The sequence below is a fragment of the Macaca mulatta genome, chromosome 11 (assembly GCF_049350105.2).
Source record: "Macaca mulatta isolate MMU2019108-1 chromosome 11, T2T-MMU8v2.0, whole genome shotgun sequence".
NCBI lineage: Eukaryota > Metazoa > Chordata > Mammalia > Primates > Cercopithecidae > Macaca > Macaca mulatta.
The window spans coordinates 11,160,698-11,177,640 of NC_133416.1; the positions used below are offsets into that span (position 1 = coordinate 11,160,698).

The following is a 16,943-nucleotide window of genomic DNA, read 5'->3' on the forward strand; positions in this document are numbered from 1 at the left end:
TACCACCATACCTAGCTATTATTATTATTAATTGTTTTTTTTTTTTTTTTTTTTTTTTTTTTTTTTTTTGAGACGGAGTCTCGCTCTGTCGCCCAGGCTGGAGTGCAGTGGCCGGATCTTGGCTCACTGCAAGCTCCGCCTCCCGGGTTCACGCCATTCTCCTGCCTCAGCCTCCGGAGTAGCTGGGACTACAGGCGCCCGCCACCTCGCCCGGCTAGTTTTTTGTATTTTTTAGTAGAGATGGGGTTTCACCGTGTTAGCCAGGATGGTCTCGATCTTCTGACCTCATGATCCACCCGTCTCGGCCTCCCAAAGTGCTGGGATTACAGGCATGAGCCACCACGCCCGGCCTATTAATTGTTATTATTATTTTAGTTTTTGTAGAGGCAGAGTCTCGCTTTTTTGCACAGGCTAGTTTCATCCTCCTGGTCTCAAGCAATCCTCCTACCGCAGCCTCCTGAAGTTTTGGGAATTCCAGTCTGAACCACTGTACCTGGCTGATCAAAGCATTCTTGTGAAACATGTGCAGTCTCAGTCAGGCAGGCAGGTAATCGCTGTTTTCTTGGTCAATGTTGTATGACCTTCTGCAGGTACCATCAGGCTATTCTTATCAAGCCACTGAGCCCATTCCCAGAGTTGTCAGTGTATTTTCTTTTATCTCTGCTGAAGATCCTGTATTTCTGAGGCTGTCTTTAATGAATAATCTATAGTCTCAAGAAAAGCAGTAACTATATTCAAGCAAACAAGCTTTTCTCTAACATGGAGTCAGTACTGTTCCAGTTTTATCCGATAGTGCATACAATTTAGAAGCTGTGAAAAACATTCTGATTATGACCACCTTCGAAGATGTAATGTCAGTCCATTCTGGCCAATGTGGAAACAGGTTCTGTGGTCTTTCCGTATCTTTCAGTGTTCTCAGAACCAAGTTTCAGTAGCCTTAATATTTCATTACTTTTGAGGAAAAAAAAAAAGTTGCCCTCTGACTTCATGCCAGAAAAAGTGCTAAGGATTTTATATTATCTCCTTAAATCCTCACAGCAATGTTGAGAGACTAAGTCAATCCATCAGGATTGGGTTTGCCTGTGATAGAAAACTCACACTCCCTTGCCCCCTTACGAACAAAGTCTGAAGGCAAACTATGCAAAATGATGAATAGCTCTGCTAACATAAGTCATCTAGGTTCTGTCTATCTTTTGGCTCTTCCACCTTTTAATATATCACTTCCTCCTGATGGTTTAAGATCACTGTTTAGCCCCAGGCATCATGTTTCATTCTAGTCATGAAGAAGTCAGGCAGGACAGAAATGGATGTGCCTTTGTTCTTTAAGAATACTTCTTGAAAGTGCCATATGGGACTCTGCCTTCCACTGCTTGGTCAGAACTCAGTTACATGGCCACATCTAGCTGCAAGGGAGGGTGGAAAACATATTCTCCATTCCAGGCAGCCAAATGCATGGTTTTTTTTTAAAAAAAAAAAAAAAAAAAAGGAAGAAGGATATTGGAGGAAAGTTCCACAGAGGTGCTAGAAATACCATTTTGTAGATGAGAAATCAGGTGCAAGGAAATTGAGCTCTGACCTTTGAAGGAGCATAAAGAACTAGTCAGTAATTCCTGTGTTCTTTTCCGGTGAATTCACAGCTGGAGTCACCCCAGCAGTGGCATCTGGCATCAGGGGAGTTCCCACAAGGGAGTACCCCAAGCCATCCCAAGATGGGACCCGTTGGAATCCCAAAGAAAGAAGCACTAGACACCAGGGTGATCAGTTCAAAGCATTTATTATGAGAACTTAGGTAGAAACTGGGTTTCACCAGATCCTCCAGATAGGCAGTTAGGGAAAGAGGTGCTACCTAGCGAGGTCTGCAGCATGAGGATCAGGGAATGGAGCTGATGAGAGATTAAGGCATTTGGCTCTGGGCCTGGCCAGTTCCTCTCAGTGTTTGGGGCAACAACCTAAACACCTTTGTAGGTGTCTGGGAATGTTCAAAGCCTAATCTCAGATTCCAGCCTGCAGGGCAAATTGTGTAGCTGCTGGGGTCACAGAACAGTTGAGGCATGCTGTGTTTCTTGGTTAGGGCAGAAAAAGGGAAAACAGAGTACCCTTCAACTACTATGTGGTAGGGGGGACACAGTTTCAGAATGATTTTTAAAAATAAATTAAAATGGACTTCAGTTATTCCAACAATAACATAACTTGCTCTATGGCAATCTGATGTGCTTTCTTATGTGACGGGGACTGTAGTCAGCAGCACTCCGCCGTACGTAACCCACAGCCCACCTTCTTATGCTCTCATCTGTAATCCAGATATACCCATGGGAATGTGGCGAGGTGACCCTGTGAATTTTGGCCAACACGTGTGGAGATGGAAAAGCGAACTGAAAACCAAATCTGATGCTGCTCTGCCACCCTGTTCTCTTCTTGTGTCTGTGAAACCTTTCCTGAAAACTCAAGGAGATGCTTCCAGAACTGTTCCTGTCACTTGGGCTTACCCCTAGTATAGAGACTGACAGCCAACAGTCTCCTAGGGAGATAAGAGATAAGAAGCCTAAGGTATCTTCCAAGATCAAATCTCTCTCCTTAGTCCTAATCCAAAGTTGTCCATCCCATTAAACCAAAGGTGGGAGAGTCTACTATGGAGTGGCCTCACTGACATCCAGACAAACAACTAGAATAAGCTTTAGCCCCCAGTTCTAAATGTTCACAGTGACTCACAAGTGGTTCGTAGATAGACCCAGCTTCTTCAGGTGGACTTTGGTGCTTGGGCCTCGCTTGACCTTGTTAACCAAAAAGTGACTGCGACATGTCTCAATCGATTACAGGTTTATTTAACCAAAGTTGAAGACATGCTGGGTCCCTGTACTGCCTTCTTCCCTGTTGGTCTCCTGAAAGCCTCTGCTTAAGGAGGGCTCCATGGCCATCTTTAGCATCTCAGGGTGAATTAAATCCCCCCCGCTTCTAAGGGCATTTTCCTGTGAAGCTTTGTTCTCTGTGACATAAGGGGAGAGGGATTTTTAGAGAACCTGGGGTGGGGGGTTTAGAGGAGATGGGGCATTCTCAGGGGATTTCCCTCTCCCCAGAGATACCTCTCTCCATGAAACAAGCAAACAGAAAGCACCCAGCGCAGCGCACAGCACACAGTCAGTGCTCATGAAGCGTTGGTTCCCAGTCTGCCTACTGCAGTTGGTACAAACAACACTCAGGGTGCCAAGCTTCAGTTTGGTGAAAAAAAGCATAGCCCACATTCCAGTTCCCGGGCCTTGTCCTCAAGGCTAAGGGCAGCTCAGGCCCTGGCATTGTTTGTGCTGAGGACAGGCCAGCATGTCCTGTGCCTAGTGGTCTCCAGAAATGCTGTTGCCTGCCTGCTGCCACTCTGCATCTCAAGCTTATCCCCCCACACCTTGCCAAAGCCCACTCCATCTCCCTCTCCTCCCAATCCACCTGGAGCTCCACCTCTCATATTTCCTTCCCATTGCGGGGCGGGTGACAATCTGCAGGCCTCCCCGAGAGAGAACTGCCCCTACCCTGCCTGAGATCCTCAAAGCCAGGGGCACTGATCCAGCACTCACCTCTGAGAGGATGGACTGGGATCTTCCCTTGATGCCTTCTGGGGTCTGAGGATAAAGATGGAGGGAGGAACTGAACTGAGCACAAACTGGAAAAGGAAGAGCTCATGGCTCAGGACTAAAGAATCAGGACCCAGTGAGCAGAGGACCCTGTCCCCATAAGAGAAAACATGTTCTAGTACAGGCAGGTCTGGAGTTCAGGAAGGATTCAGGCTCAGTAGGGACTCTGGCTCACTGCCCTCTGCTTGGGAGAGCAAACCCTCCTAGGTGAGGTTTCCTCTCTGTGCCCTTACTCCAGGGAGCTGGTGTCAGAATCAAGGGCACCGTCAAAATAGGATGCCGCACACATCTCAGCTGTGCCAAACTAATGCCCAAAGGCCCAGCTATTGCAGCTGGGGGTGGGAGGAGGGGCTTCCTCACAGGTGGGCTTCCTCACAGGCCCACCCTGCCCTTTATGGCACAGCCCAGGACCCTTAGGTCAAAGCTGGCTCTTCCCAGTCTCAAAGCTCCATCTTATCTGTTTCTTTATTTGTAACTCACAACAGGCCTCTGAGTCGGGCAGGGCATATGTCACTCCTATTTCATAGGAAGAGAGACTGAGGCATGGGGTGCTCTAAGTGACTTGGGCCAGAGGGTAAGTGATTTGGAGTCAGGACTCAGATCTCCTTGGATCCACACCAGACATCCTCCCACACGGAACCCTCTCCCTAATCTTAACACGTCCATGGCGCCGTGGCTTCATCAGCCATCACAGGAAAATGAGGCCACAGAAATTGCATGCATGTTCATGTGTGTGTGTGCCTGTGTGTGTGCGTACGCATGTTCATGTGTTTGTGCATGTGTGATGCCTTACTTGCTGAGGGAAGGGGAGGAGGGTTGTCAGTTCCTGATGATTTTCTCTATCTTGAATGTTGTAGGTGCTTTTCCCAGGACATCCAGATAACCAGGGTGTGTCAGGAGAGGTCTCAGAATGAGGCCTATGAAGTGAAGACGAACAATGACACAGAGGCCTGCAGTGAGCCCAGCCTGCGCTCCACAGAGATGTGAGCTCTGCTGTCCTCTGCCCAGGCCGGCTTTGGTGTGGAGATGGGTCTGGGGAAGCAGGGGCAGGTCCTCAAGATCCCTCCTCTGGGCATGATTTGTAGGAGGAGGGGAGATCACAGAGAAAACACCTGCACAGCCTCTGTCATCTTCTTAGTGTCATCTTAGAGTGGAGAGGGAGCCCCCATCTCTCTCTCTCTCTCTCTCTCTGTCACACACACACACACTCATACACACACACACACACACACACACACACACTCACACAGAGCCCTTTTTAGTTTGGACTTTCCTGACCAGGAAAACATCTAAACATGATTTCTTAAACTTTTTAGGCTGTAACCAACAGACATAAATGTATTTTCTGGTGACACTGAGTGCACAAATATATATATTGACAGTTACACAAGTGTTTCATGACACTACTTAAAATAAAGCTGCCCAGAAGGGGGCACTGGTGGCAAATGTAGACCTGAGATTATTTTATCCTTGCTGGAATTTTTGGAATATTTTAGCTGCACATCTAGATGCATTAGAAGATTGTGGCATCCATTTGGCTTTTAAATGCCAGCTATGAGAGAGGAGGTGGCCACAGCCCTGGCTGAAGGGCAGAAGGAAAAAGGGAAAATTCTCCTCCAAGGGAGCAGACCAGTGTTGCTTAGACCCTAGCTCTGATCACCCTTCTCTCAAAACTCTGCCTCCGAACCTCATCCTCAGGTTGATCTCTTCTGCCCTTGACTGCTCTGTTCCCAGATATACTGGGTTGAAAAAATTCATGCCCACCCAGAACCCGGAAAGTGACCTTGTTTGAAAATAGGGTCTTTGCAGATGTTACCAAGGTAAGGGGAGCTCACAGTGGATTAGAGTGGGGCCTACCTAGTCTAACGATTGCCGGCTTTATTGAGAAGAGAACACACACACCCACACACACACACCCACGCACACACCCACCCACACACGCATACACACACACGAATGTGCCCTGTGAAAATGGAGGCAGAGCTTAGAGTGGCCTGGATCTGTGTGTTGTCTCAGTTCTGGGCGCTCCCATGAGCCTGCAGAGAGATTGCAGGGTCTTCCTGAACATTGCCTGAGGAGGAAAGAGGGCCTCAGAGGATTGCCCCGATATCGCCCCTCCCTCCTCCTAAACTCTACTGGGCTCTCCCACTACCCCAGGAAGGCTTCCTTGCTCACTTCTGTTCTGCAAGTTGACCCCTGCTTTTTCAAGTGCCACCTGCCCCTGTGAACTTGAATGGATTGCACCGTTCTTTGCATAAGAACAGAAACATCTGCCTGGGGTGCAGCTTGTCCTAGTGGCTGGGACTTCCCTGACACACAGCTCCCCTTATCTGCTGTGGAGCGGTCTCACTGACATCTGGGCAAACAACTGGAAGAAGCTTCATCCCCCGTTCTACAGGTTCACAGTGACTGGCAGCTGGTGTTGAGACAGACCCACCTTCTGCAGGTGAACTTTGGTGCTGGCCTTGGTTGTCCTTTTATAGACACTACCTATTTTAAGCGGCATGATTTTCACCCTCCTGCTCCACCACTGCAGCAGTGCATTTTTTGTTCTTTACATTTTACTTACTTTGTATTCACGTTATTTCTTGTTCAATTGAAGATGTACTTCTTCCTGGGTGTGCCTGTGGCACAAGAGGCTTTCTGAAAGAAGCTGCTCAGGCGACTCAGCCTGGAAGGTGGGGCAGGCTGCAAGGGTGCGTCTTCCTGAGCCCTCAGTATGGCATCCGTGAGGGACTGGATGGGCTCTGGGGGCTCATTCTTCACTCCTTCCAGAGCTGAAACCAGAATGAGGCCAATTCAGACTCTGGACCCTAAGCACCGCCTCTTCAACCCCCTTTTTCCCACCCCACACCAGGTCAGTGTTGCACAGCTCTGCTTAGCATCATGTTTCCACTATAAAAGCAATACTTGTTTCACTGTAGGAAATGTTTAAAACACAATTTTTTTTTAAAGAAAAGAAGAAAAATCACTCACCCCAGAGATAACACTGCTAATATTTGGTAGCTGTCCTTGCATACTGTTTTTAAAACAAAACAAAACAAAAAAACAACAAAAAACAACAACAAAAAAACCTAATGTTGACAGATTTTTTTTTTTCACAAAATGGAACTAACAATTGTTTTCATTCCATAATATATTCCTCTATACAGCATAACAGGCAATCACATGATTCTACCATAACTTTTTTTTAAAAAAACAGGGCCTCAACCAGTCACCCAGGCTAAAGTATAATAGCGTGATCATATCTCACTGCAGCCTCAACCTTCTGGGCTCGGGCGATCCTCCTACCTCAGCCTCCTGAGTCGTTGGGACTATAGGTGTGAGCCACCACATCTGACTAATTCTATCATAATTTTTTTGGTGAGTCCCCTATTTCTGAATAATTAGATTCTTTGTAATCTTTCACTGTTATAAAAAAGTAATCATAAATTCATTCAGCAACTATGTATTGAGGACTTACTATCACCAGGCACGAGGACAAGAAAGATTCCCACCCTCAAGAAGTTAACATTCTGGTTAGGGAAAGACAAATCAGCAGTTAAATGCAAATTAAGTAAAAGGGAGGAAGTTGAGGGGAGTGCTGAGACTGAATGGGGAGGAGCCCTTAGACAGGCCCATCAGGGGATATGTTTCTGAGAAGGTGACGTTCCAGCTTGCACCCGAAGTTGAGAGCCAGCCTATGAACACGCAGGGCAAGGGCAGGAGACTTCCACATGGTAGGCGGGGGGGTCTCTTTGTGTTGTAGAAAGTACCAGTGTGACTGCAGTTCCCAGAGGGGCAGGAAATGGTGTAGGCTAAGGGTGAGAGGTCTCAGAGGCCAGGACATTCTGAGTCTGGTGAGTGAGAATATGGGAGCAGACTAAGACCCTAAGAGCAGTAGGGAGCTGCTGTGGGGTTTAAAGCAAGGAGTGGTGTGGTCCGGCAGGCATGTTCTAAAAAGAATCTGGCTGCTAAGAGCAGAATCGTGTAGAGAAGAGGAAGAGGGTGTTGGGAGGCTGTTAAAGTGATCTCGTTAGGGAATGGTGAGGATGTAGAGCAGGATGGGAACAGACGAAATGGAGACAGGAAATTCCTTAGCGTGTAAAGGGTAAGGACGAGAAAGAATCTTGGCTGTTTGTTTGTTTTAGGCCTTCAAACCCGTCCATGTCTATAGCATCATGTTCGTTTCATTCACTTAGAACACAAGAATGGGGCTGAAGCTCTAACAGAAAAGACAGAAGACCTTTGAGAAAGAATTTCTTGAACACAAGGTTTCTGGGGCATTAAATATGAGTATAAGTGCTGCTAGATTACCCTTCTGGGAAAGACTTCCTCCTGTCTAGAGTACTTAGGCATCATTATCAAAGGCAGAGTGGGATGAAGAAAGCAAGGTGAGTGCTCTGGTAGACTGAGGAGTCTGGGATATGCAGGGGGGCTTCAGGTGTGAAAGCAAGGAGAGAAGGCTTCAGAAGTACTCAATGTCAGGGTCAGAATTGAAGCCAGGTTGCAACCCAAAGGGGACAGACGGCCCTGCCAGTTATTGGTGCTTCAGAGGTGGCACGGCTGCTCTCGGAGTAGCAACTGACTATTTCAGTTTTCCCTGACCACAGCTATAAGGACACTCCCTACCTGCCACCCTCCATATCATCCCCCACCCACACCTAGACACCTGAATCAAAGCAAGCTCAGCACATTATATGCATCTTTATTCAATAATGACAACAGTGTTCAAGATCAGTGCTGTTACTCTCATGACACAGATGAAGAAAGGCCTAGAGATGAAGTCACGTGCCCAAGTCCGCAGGGTCCTGACTCATGGAGCTGGTATGGAAACTGATCTGACCTGTTCTGGAGCCCCTAATTTTCCATTTCACCACTGACTTGGAGGAGAGAAAGGACCCTGAAATACCGTTTAGTGCAATACTTGACTCTCTAGACAAAGAACTGGGAATGACACATAGAAGAAATAAGGACTTCTCTGCAGAGGTCTGCTCAGCATTTTCTCTGAGGAATCAACCGTTCACCATTCTCTCAAAAGCAGCTTATGCAAAATATGATCTCTTAGCAGGCACGGTATTCATTACCCTGATGAGGTTCAAATCAGAAGGCAAACACCTCAAGGACGAGTGTTTGTTTGCAACAAAAAAGGCAACAACAGCACCCTGGACACTCATATCGGGACATTCCAACGTGCATACGCATCGTTAAGCGCAGGGGGACTCCGAAGATGATATACAAAAGCAAACTTTCTTTCTGTTTTGTCTCTGCATCAAAGGAAGGAAATTGTCACATGGAAAACAGGAACAAATACTTTATAACCCATTTCTGCTTGGTCCTAGAATGAACTGACTATCCTCACACCCTATCACAAGCACTGTTCACCCCTCTTTCTGCTTAGAGGAGTTAAAGACTGTGCTTCAGGGAGCTCCCATCCCGCTCAAAGTAAAACCCTCTATCTTGACTGCCTAGAAGACCCAAGAGGATTCTGGCCTCACTGCTCTTCTCTCATCTCATCTCCTGCTCTTCCTTCTGCTCCCTCCATGATCATCATACAGGCTTCTTGATCCTTGAACATGCCAAGGACTCTTCCCTTATAGAGCCCTAGAGTTCTCTTTCTCCCTTCCTTCAAGGTGTCAAAGAAAATACTGTTTCAGGACCCTCCAAGTTTATTGCACCCACAAGGATGTTAAGCTCCAAGACTGAGTCACACCACCTGTTTCCAATTCTGCTTTTCAGATTAAAGAGGAACTCTCTTCCCCATTGTTCCTCTTCCGTGAATGACTAGGAGCGACCAGAGACCAGGCCTTCCCCACTACCAAACCCAGATCTTTGTTGTAGATTAACTGACTCCTTTATTATCCTGTACCTAACTCAGACGAGATGACACCCGAGATGCCAAGACTGTTAAATCTTCAGTGAGGAATGTTAAATCTACCTTTCCCCAAAGAAAAAGACCACCTGGACTAATTAGATCATTTAAACGATGCATTAAGCCTTACATGGAAAGATGCTGAAATTCTGCTAGGCTTTCCCAAGCTTCCTCTGTATAAAGGATCCCAAACTTCACTTTGGAATACAGACTTCCATTCTGTGGAATCTGGGCTTCCCAGACAGGCCTGTCCTCAACATTTGTGCTTAAATCAACTCTGTTTAAGGTAGATTCTGACCTTCTTGCATCCTTTAGTTTAACACGGGTCTCTGGTGACACGCCTCCTTATTGGAGAGGACATCTCTGTCGCCTCACCCTCATACACTGCTCAGCTCCTCCCCTTGCTTTATTTTCTCCATGGTGCTTCTCTGACATGTATGCCCTTGTTGAGGGCCTGCTCCCTCTCCTGGTTAGAATGTAAGTTGCACGAAGCCAGGCACATCAGCTTAATTCAGTGCAGCATCCCCAGGGCTTAGAGAATCACCTGGCACACAGGAGGTTTTCAATAATTCAGAAACAAATTTGTGTAAACTGCAAGAGTGGGAGTCGGCAGAAGTGCATTCTGTATAAAACACAGGTATTGGTGTGTGGCTGTTGGTGCTAAGAAAGGCTGTGAATGGTGAGTTCAAGTTTTGCTTCTGATATATGTTGGAAATATCGACTCCTCTTTCTCTGTAGCCACAATGCCCACTCCCTACCTCTTTTCTTTCTCAGGACTTTGGGAACATTCAAGAACAATGTAGGGAACACGGGCTGTGGGAAGAGCCCGAATTGGAGATTCTCCTACTTTCCCAGTCATTCTCTATGTGACCTCGGACAAATGGCTCAGCCTCTGAAACGGGTAGGGCTGGAAGTTAGGATGGGTAAATGAGAGTGAACTGGCAATCTCTGGTGTCTGGATGAGTTGCTCAGGCCCTTTCTATTCTATACAATCTTGGAATCTCTTTTATCTTAGAAATTTATGCCTAATTTGCATTTTACTCTATAATTTGTCCACTACAATTTTAAAAAATGTTCCAATTTTAAAAGAATTTTAGAAATATGCACCAAAATATTTATAGATGAAACAATAAGAAGTCTGGGATCTCATTCACAATAATCCTGGCAGGGAGACAATGTAGGTAAGGAGACAGAAAAACACGGGTGGTGTGAGTTGCTGTGGTGGGGAATGGGCACATGGGAGTTTGTGACACCATTCTCTATACTTCTGTAGAGCACTGAAAACACAACTGAAAATCTTTGCAGCCATCAGAAAAAACAAGATCGTGTGTTTTTCAGGGACATGGATGGAACTAGTGTCGATTATACTTAGCAAACTAACACGGGAACAGAAAACCAAATACTGCTTGATCTCACTTATAAGTGGGAGCTGAATGAGAACAAATGGACACATGGAGGGGAACAACACACACTGGGGCCTATCAAACGGTGGAGGGTGGGAGGAGGAGAAAGAGGACCAAGAAGAATAACTGTTGGGTAGTAGGCTTAGTACCTGGGTGATGAAATAATCTGTACAACAAACCCCCATAACACATGTTTCCCTACATAACAAGCTTGCACATGTACCAATAAACTTAAAATAAAAATAAATCAATTAAAAGAAAAAAAAAAAAATCTTAAACCACCTAGAGAAAAAAGATCACCTACAAAGGAACAAAAATTAGAATGACTCCCGGCTTCTTAACACCAATAAAGAAAGCCAGAAAACCACATTGTATGATATCTTCAAAGTGCAAAGGGAAAACAATTGTCACTCTAGAATTGAGTCACCAGTACAGTGATCTTTCAAGAATGACAATAAGATAACATTTCAAACAAAAACTAAGGGAACACACCATCAAGATAATAGCACTAAAGAAACTTTTAAGGCCGGGCGCGGTGGCTCAAGCCTGTAATCCCAGCACTTTGGGAGGCCGAGACGGGCGGATCACGAGGTCAGGAGATCGAGACCATCCTGGCTAACCCGGTGAAACCCCGTCTCTACTAAAAAATACAAAAAACTAGCCGGGCGAGGTGGCGGGCGCCTGCAGTCCCAGCTACTCGGGAGGCTGAGGCAGGAGAATGGCGTGAACCCAGGAGGCGGAGCTCGCAGTGAGCTGAGATCCGGCCACTGCACTCCAGCCTGGGCCACAGAGCAAGACTCCGTCTCAAAAAAAAAAAAAAAAAAAGAAACTTTTAAAAGATGACTCTGCGATGAAGAGAAGTGGGCCCCATGGGATGGTCAGACATGCAACAAGAAATGTAAGATGTATGTAAGATGTATGTAAGAATGTATGTAAATCTAAACAGTTTGTATGAAATGATAGCAGTCATAGCCTCTGATAATGGTTTGGCTGTGTCCCCACCCAAAATCTCATCTTGAATTGTAATCCCCCTAATCCCAGGTGTCAAGGGAGCAATCAGGTGGAGGTAATTGGATCATGGGGGCGGTTTCCTCCATGCTGTTCTCATGATAGTGAGTTCTCACGAGGTCTGTTGGTTTTATAAGGGGGATTTCCCTGCTCTTGCTAGCAATTCCACCTGCCGCCTTGCGAAGAAGGTGCCTTGCTTCCTCTTCACCTTCCATCATGATTGTAAGTTTCTTGCCTCCCCAGCCATGCAGAAACCATGCAGAACTGTGAGTCAATTAGACCTCTTTCCTTTGTAAATTACCCAGTCTCTTCATAGCAGTGTGAGAATGAACGAATACAGCCTCTAATTTCTGGGCTAGATAGAACTAAAATATTGGCCATCAAAAGCCTGTAGTTGGGAAGGACGGTGATTGGAATGAATGTCAAGACAGGACAGAAGGTTATAATGTGATTTTACTTCACACTCTGTTAAGTTTAGAATGCATGATAAAAGTCTACTTTTTGGTACCTAGCCCAGAGAAACCTCCACAATTGTGTATAAGGAGGCATATTTTAAATGTTCTGGGGGACAGGGGGAGGGACAGCATCAGGAAAAATAACTAATGCATGCTGGGCTTAATACCTAGGTGATGTGTTGATAGGTGTAGCAAACCACCATGACACACATTTACCTATTTAACAAACCTGCACATCCTGCACATGTACCCCAGAACTTAATATAAAAATAAAAAAAGTTCATGCTGTGCTACCTGAATAGTAACATACTTTGAACAACTTCAGTGTTCATCTACATGGGAAATGATTTATAAACTCTAGAATATCAATACCATGGAACACTACTGGGAATGCAGTAGATCCGTCAGAACCAGCATATCAGTGGGAAACAAACAAGTTCCAGAAACTTTTCATACACATATTTATAAATATCCCTTATGAACATCAGTGCAAAAATCCTCAGCAAAATACTAGCTAACCAAATTCAACAGCGTATCAAAAAGATAATACGCCACGATCAAGTGAGCTCCATACCAGGGATTCAGAGTTGATTTAACATACACAAGTCAGGCCAGGCACAGTGGCTCACGCCTGTAATCCTAGCACATTGGGAAGACAGGGCGGGTGGAACACTTGAGGGCAGGAGTTCAAGACCAGCCTGGCCAACATGGCAAAACCCTGACTCTACTAAAAATACAAATAAATTGGTTGGGCATGGTGGCACACACCTGCAATCCTTGCTACTTGTGGGTCTGAGGTATGAATATCCTTTTAACCCAGGAGGTGGAGGTTGCAATGAGCCAAGATCACACCTTTGTACTCCAGAAAGAGCAAGAATCTGTCCCCCACCCCCGAAAAATATATGAGTTAATAAATGTGATACACCACATAAACAGATGTAAAAGCAAAAATCTATGTCAACAGACACAGAAAAAGCATTTGATAAAAATCCAACATTTCTTTATTATTAAGACCCTCAGCAAAATTAGCATGGAAGGGACAAACTTAAGGTAATAGAAGCCATCCATGACAGACCCATAGCCAACATTATACTAAACAGGGAAAAGTGGAAAACATTTCCTTTGAGAACTGGAGCAACATAAGGATACTCACTTTCACCATTTCTATTCAGCATAGTACTGGAAGTCCTAGCTAGCACAATTAGACAAGAGAATGAAATAAAGGGGATCTCAGTTGGTAAAGAGGAAGTCAAACTGTTGCTGTTTGTTGATGATATGATCGTATACCTAGAAAACCCTAAAGACTCATCCAAAAAGCTCCTATATCTGATAAATGAATTCAGTAAAGTTTCAGGGTACAAGATCAATGTACACAAATCAGTAGCACTGCTATACACCAACAGTGACTAAGCTGAGAATCAAATCAAGAACTCTACCCCTTTTATGACAGCTTAAAAAGAAAAAAAAAAAACTTAGGAATATACCTAATCAAAGTGGTGAAAGATCTCTGCAAGGCAAACTATAAAACAGCCCTGAAAAAAATCATAGATGACACAAACAAATGGAAATGCATCCCATGCTCATACATGGTAGAATAAATATTGTAAAAATGACCATACTTCCAAAAGCAATCTATAAATTCAGTGCTCCATCCGGATTATTTTCTCCACCCAAATACCAGCATCATTCTTCACAGAACTGGAAAAAAAATCCTAAAGTTCATATGGAACAAAAAAAGAGCCTGCATAGTCAAAGCAAGACTAAACAAAAAGAACAAATCTGGAAATATCACATTACCCAACATCAAACTATACTATAAGGCTATAGTTACCAAAACAGCATGATACTGGTATAAAAACAGGTGCATAGACCAATGGAACAGAATAAAACCCAGAAATAAAGCCAAATACAGCTAACTGATCTTCGACAAAGCAAACAACATAACATGGGGAAAGGACACCCTAACCAACAAATGGTGCTGAGATAATTGGCAAGCCACATGTAGAAGAATGAAACTGGATGGTCATCTTTCACCTTATACAAAATCAACTCAAGATGGATCAAAGACTTATATCTAAGACCTGAAACCATAAAAATTCTGGAAGGTAACAGAAAAATTCTTCCAGACTTTGACCTCGGCAAAGGGTCATGACCAAGAACCTAAATCCAAATACAACAAAAACAAATATAAATAGATGAGACTTAATTAAACTAAAAAAGCTTCTGCACAGAAAAAGAAATAATCAGCAGAGTAAACAGACAACCCACAGAGTGGAAGAAAATATTTGCAAACTACACATCCAAAAAAGGACTAATATCTAGAATCTACCAGGAACTCAAACCAGCAAGAAAAAACAATCCCATCAAAAAGGGAGTTAAGGACATGAATAGACAATTCTGAAAGGAAGATATACAAATGGCCATCAAACATATGAGAAAATGCTCAATATCACTAATTATCAGGGAAATGCAAATCAAAATCACAGATACCACCTTACTTCTGCAAGAAAGGCCAAAATTTAAAAATAAAAATACAGTAGATGTTGGTGTGGATGTGGTGAAAAGGAAACACTTTTACACTACCGGTGGAAATGTAAACTAGTACAATCATGATGGAGAACCTTATGGAGATTCCTTAAAGAACTAAAAGTAGAGTTACCACTTGACCCAGCAATCCCACTACTGGGTATCTACCCTCCTCAAAAGAAGTCTTTATATGAAAAAGACACTTGCACACGTGTTTATAGCAGCATAATTTACAGTTGCAAAAATATGGAACCAACCTAAATGCCCATCAACCAATGAATGAATTAAGGAATTGTGGTGTGTGTGTGTGTGTGTGTGTGTGTATATGTATATATGTGTATATATATGCACCATATGTATATATGTGTGTGTGTATATATACACATATATATATACACACACACACATATATACACACACACACACATCATAGATTACTGCTCAGCCATAAAAATGTAAAAAATTAATGGCATTCACAGCAACCTGGATGCAGTTGGAGACCATTATTCTAAGTGAAGTAACTCAGGAATGGAAAACCAAACATCATATGTTCTCACTTATAAGTGGAAGTTAAGCTATGAGGATGCAGAGACATAAGAAAGATATACTGAACTCTGGAGACTTGGGGGGAAGAGCGGGAGGGTGGTGAGGGATAAAAGACTATACATTCGATGCAGTGTACACTGCTTGGGTGATGAGTGCACCAAAATCTCAGAAATCACCACTAAAGAATGTATCCATCTAACCAAACACAGCCTGTCCCCCCCAAATTATTGAAATACTACTAATAAATAAAAATTGTATGTGTATACATGTATTTATAGAATATATACAAAGACAAAGAACACAGGACTCTACAGCAAACAGGCAGGGGCGGAGGGCAGAGGAGCGAGGTGGAGTGGGGTAAGTGCAACTTTACCCTTGTTGATCACATTTCTACTTTTTGCAAAGACACTGTATTTGTGTATTTTCTTCTGTAAATATAAATTAATGTTAGACGAGTTCAATGCAATAAAAAAGTAAAAACTGTAAGTTTATTAAGAGCAGGGGTGTGTCTATCTTGAACGCCATCGCACTGTAAGCACTTATAGCACATTATAAATGTCCATGGACTGGAAGGCGAGATCCCCAAAATATTAGCAGTCTTTTTATCTCACTAGTGGGACAATGTTTAATTTATTTGTTCCAACTACTTTTCTCCATTTTCGACTTGTCTATATGACATTGATAATGGTAAAAATAAAATGATGAACCATGTTCTTAAGAAATGTCTTCATCCCCCGTTCTCTGTCGCCCCACCCCCTAGTGTCACCCAGAACCCAGGTGCAAGGCCCAGACTCACCATCCCATATCAGCTGCATATCTTCATCGTGGATCTGGTGGATGTTCAGCTGTTTGACTGTGAATCCTAAAGATAGGACAGATGGAAAGTCCCTCCAGACTTCCTGGACTTTGAGGCCATCCATTTCCCCAGGCTCAGTAGTGAACAAGGAAATTTGTAAACACGTTCTAGCAAGGGATATATCCAAGAGAAGCTTTGCAGCCTAGAAGTCAGTGTCTTAGTAAAATAACAATCCTCGCGTGGCTGTGACCCAAAAATTACTGTCAGCAGGCAACAAGCAGAGCATGAGCCCAGCATGGTAAACTGCATAGGTTCCTACACCAGTAGAAAGATGGACAAAGGGCACTAGGCAGTTAATTAGCACAAATAAAAGACACATTGCCAATAAACAGAAGAAATATTTAACCTTGCTGCTGATAAAACAATATGAATCAAAATAACAACAGGATACTATGTTTCACCTATTAGACTGGTAATGAATTTTTTTTTTTTTTTTTTTTTTTTTGGAGACAAGGTCTGCTTCTGTCGCACAGGCAAGAGTGCAGTGGCGTGATTATGGCCCAGTACAGCCTCAAACTCCTTGGTCAAGCAATCCTCCTGCCTCAGTCTCTTGAGTGACTGGGACTACAAGCACGTGACATGGTGCCCAGCTAATTATTAATTTATTACAATTTTTAACTTTTTGTAGTGATGAAGTCTTACTATGTAGCCCAGGCTGGTCTCAACTCCTCACTTCAA

At 44.0% G+C, this 16,943-nt stretch overlaps 2 protein-coding genes across 2 annotated transcripts in view; one reads left to right on the top strand and one right to left on the bottom strand.

Annotated features, from left to right (window-relative positions):
* LOC722294 (ovostatin-like) overlaps positions 1 to 16,943 on the top strand; it is a 149,865-nt gene that overhangs the window by 13,212 nt on the left and 119,710 nt on the right. The window lies entirely within an intron of this gene.
* LOC144332783 (uncharacterized) lies at positions 6,093 to 16,466 on the bottom strand. The gene is made up of 2 exons (XM_077953590.1): positions 16,206 to 16,466; positions 6,093 to 6,397 (listed from the first exon to the last, which is right to left on the bottom strand). Exons 1-2 carry the CDS (start codon positions 16,327 to 16,329, stop codon positions 6,213 to 6,215), a joined length of 309 nt encoding a protein of 102 aa, XP_077809716.1. The 5' UTR covers positions 16,330 to 16,466; the 3' UTR covers positions 6,093 to 6,212.

Excerpts from the sequence above, each read along its gene's own strand:
- LOC144332783 (XM_077953590.1), bottom strand. The coding sequence starts at position 16,329 with ATGGATGGCCTCAAAGTCCAGGAAGTCTGGAGGGACTTTCCATCTGTC. Across the intron at positions 6,398-16,205 it reads TATGCAGCTGATATGGGATG|CTCTGGAAGGAGTGAAGAAT; the intron begins GTGAGTCTGGGC and ends TTCTGGTTTCAG.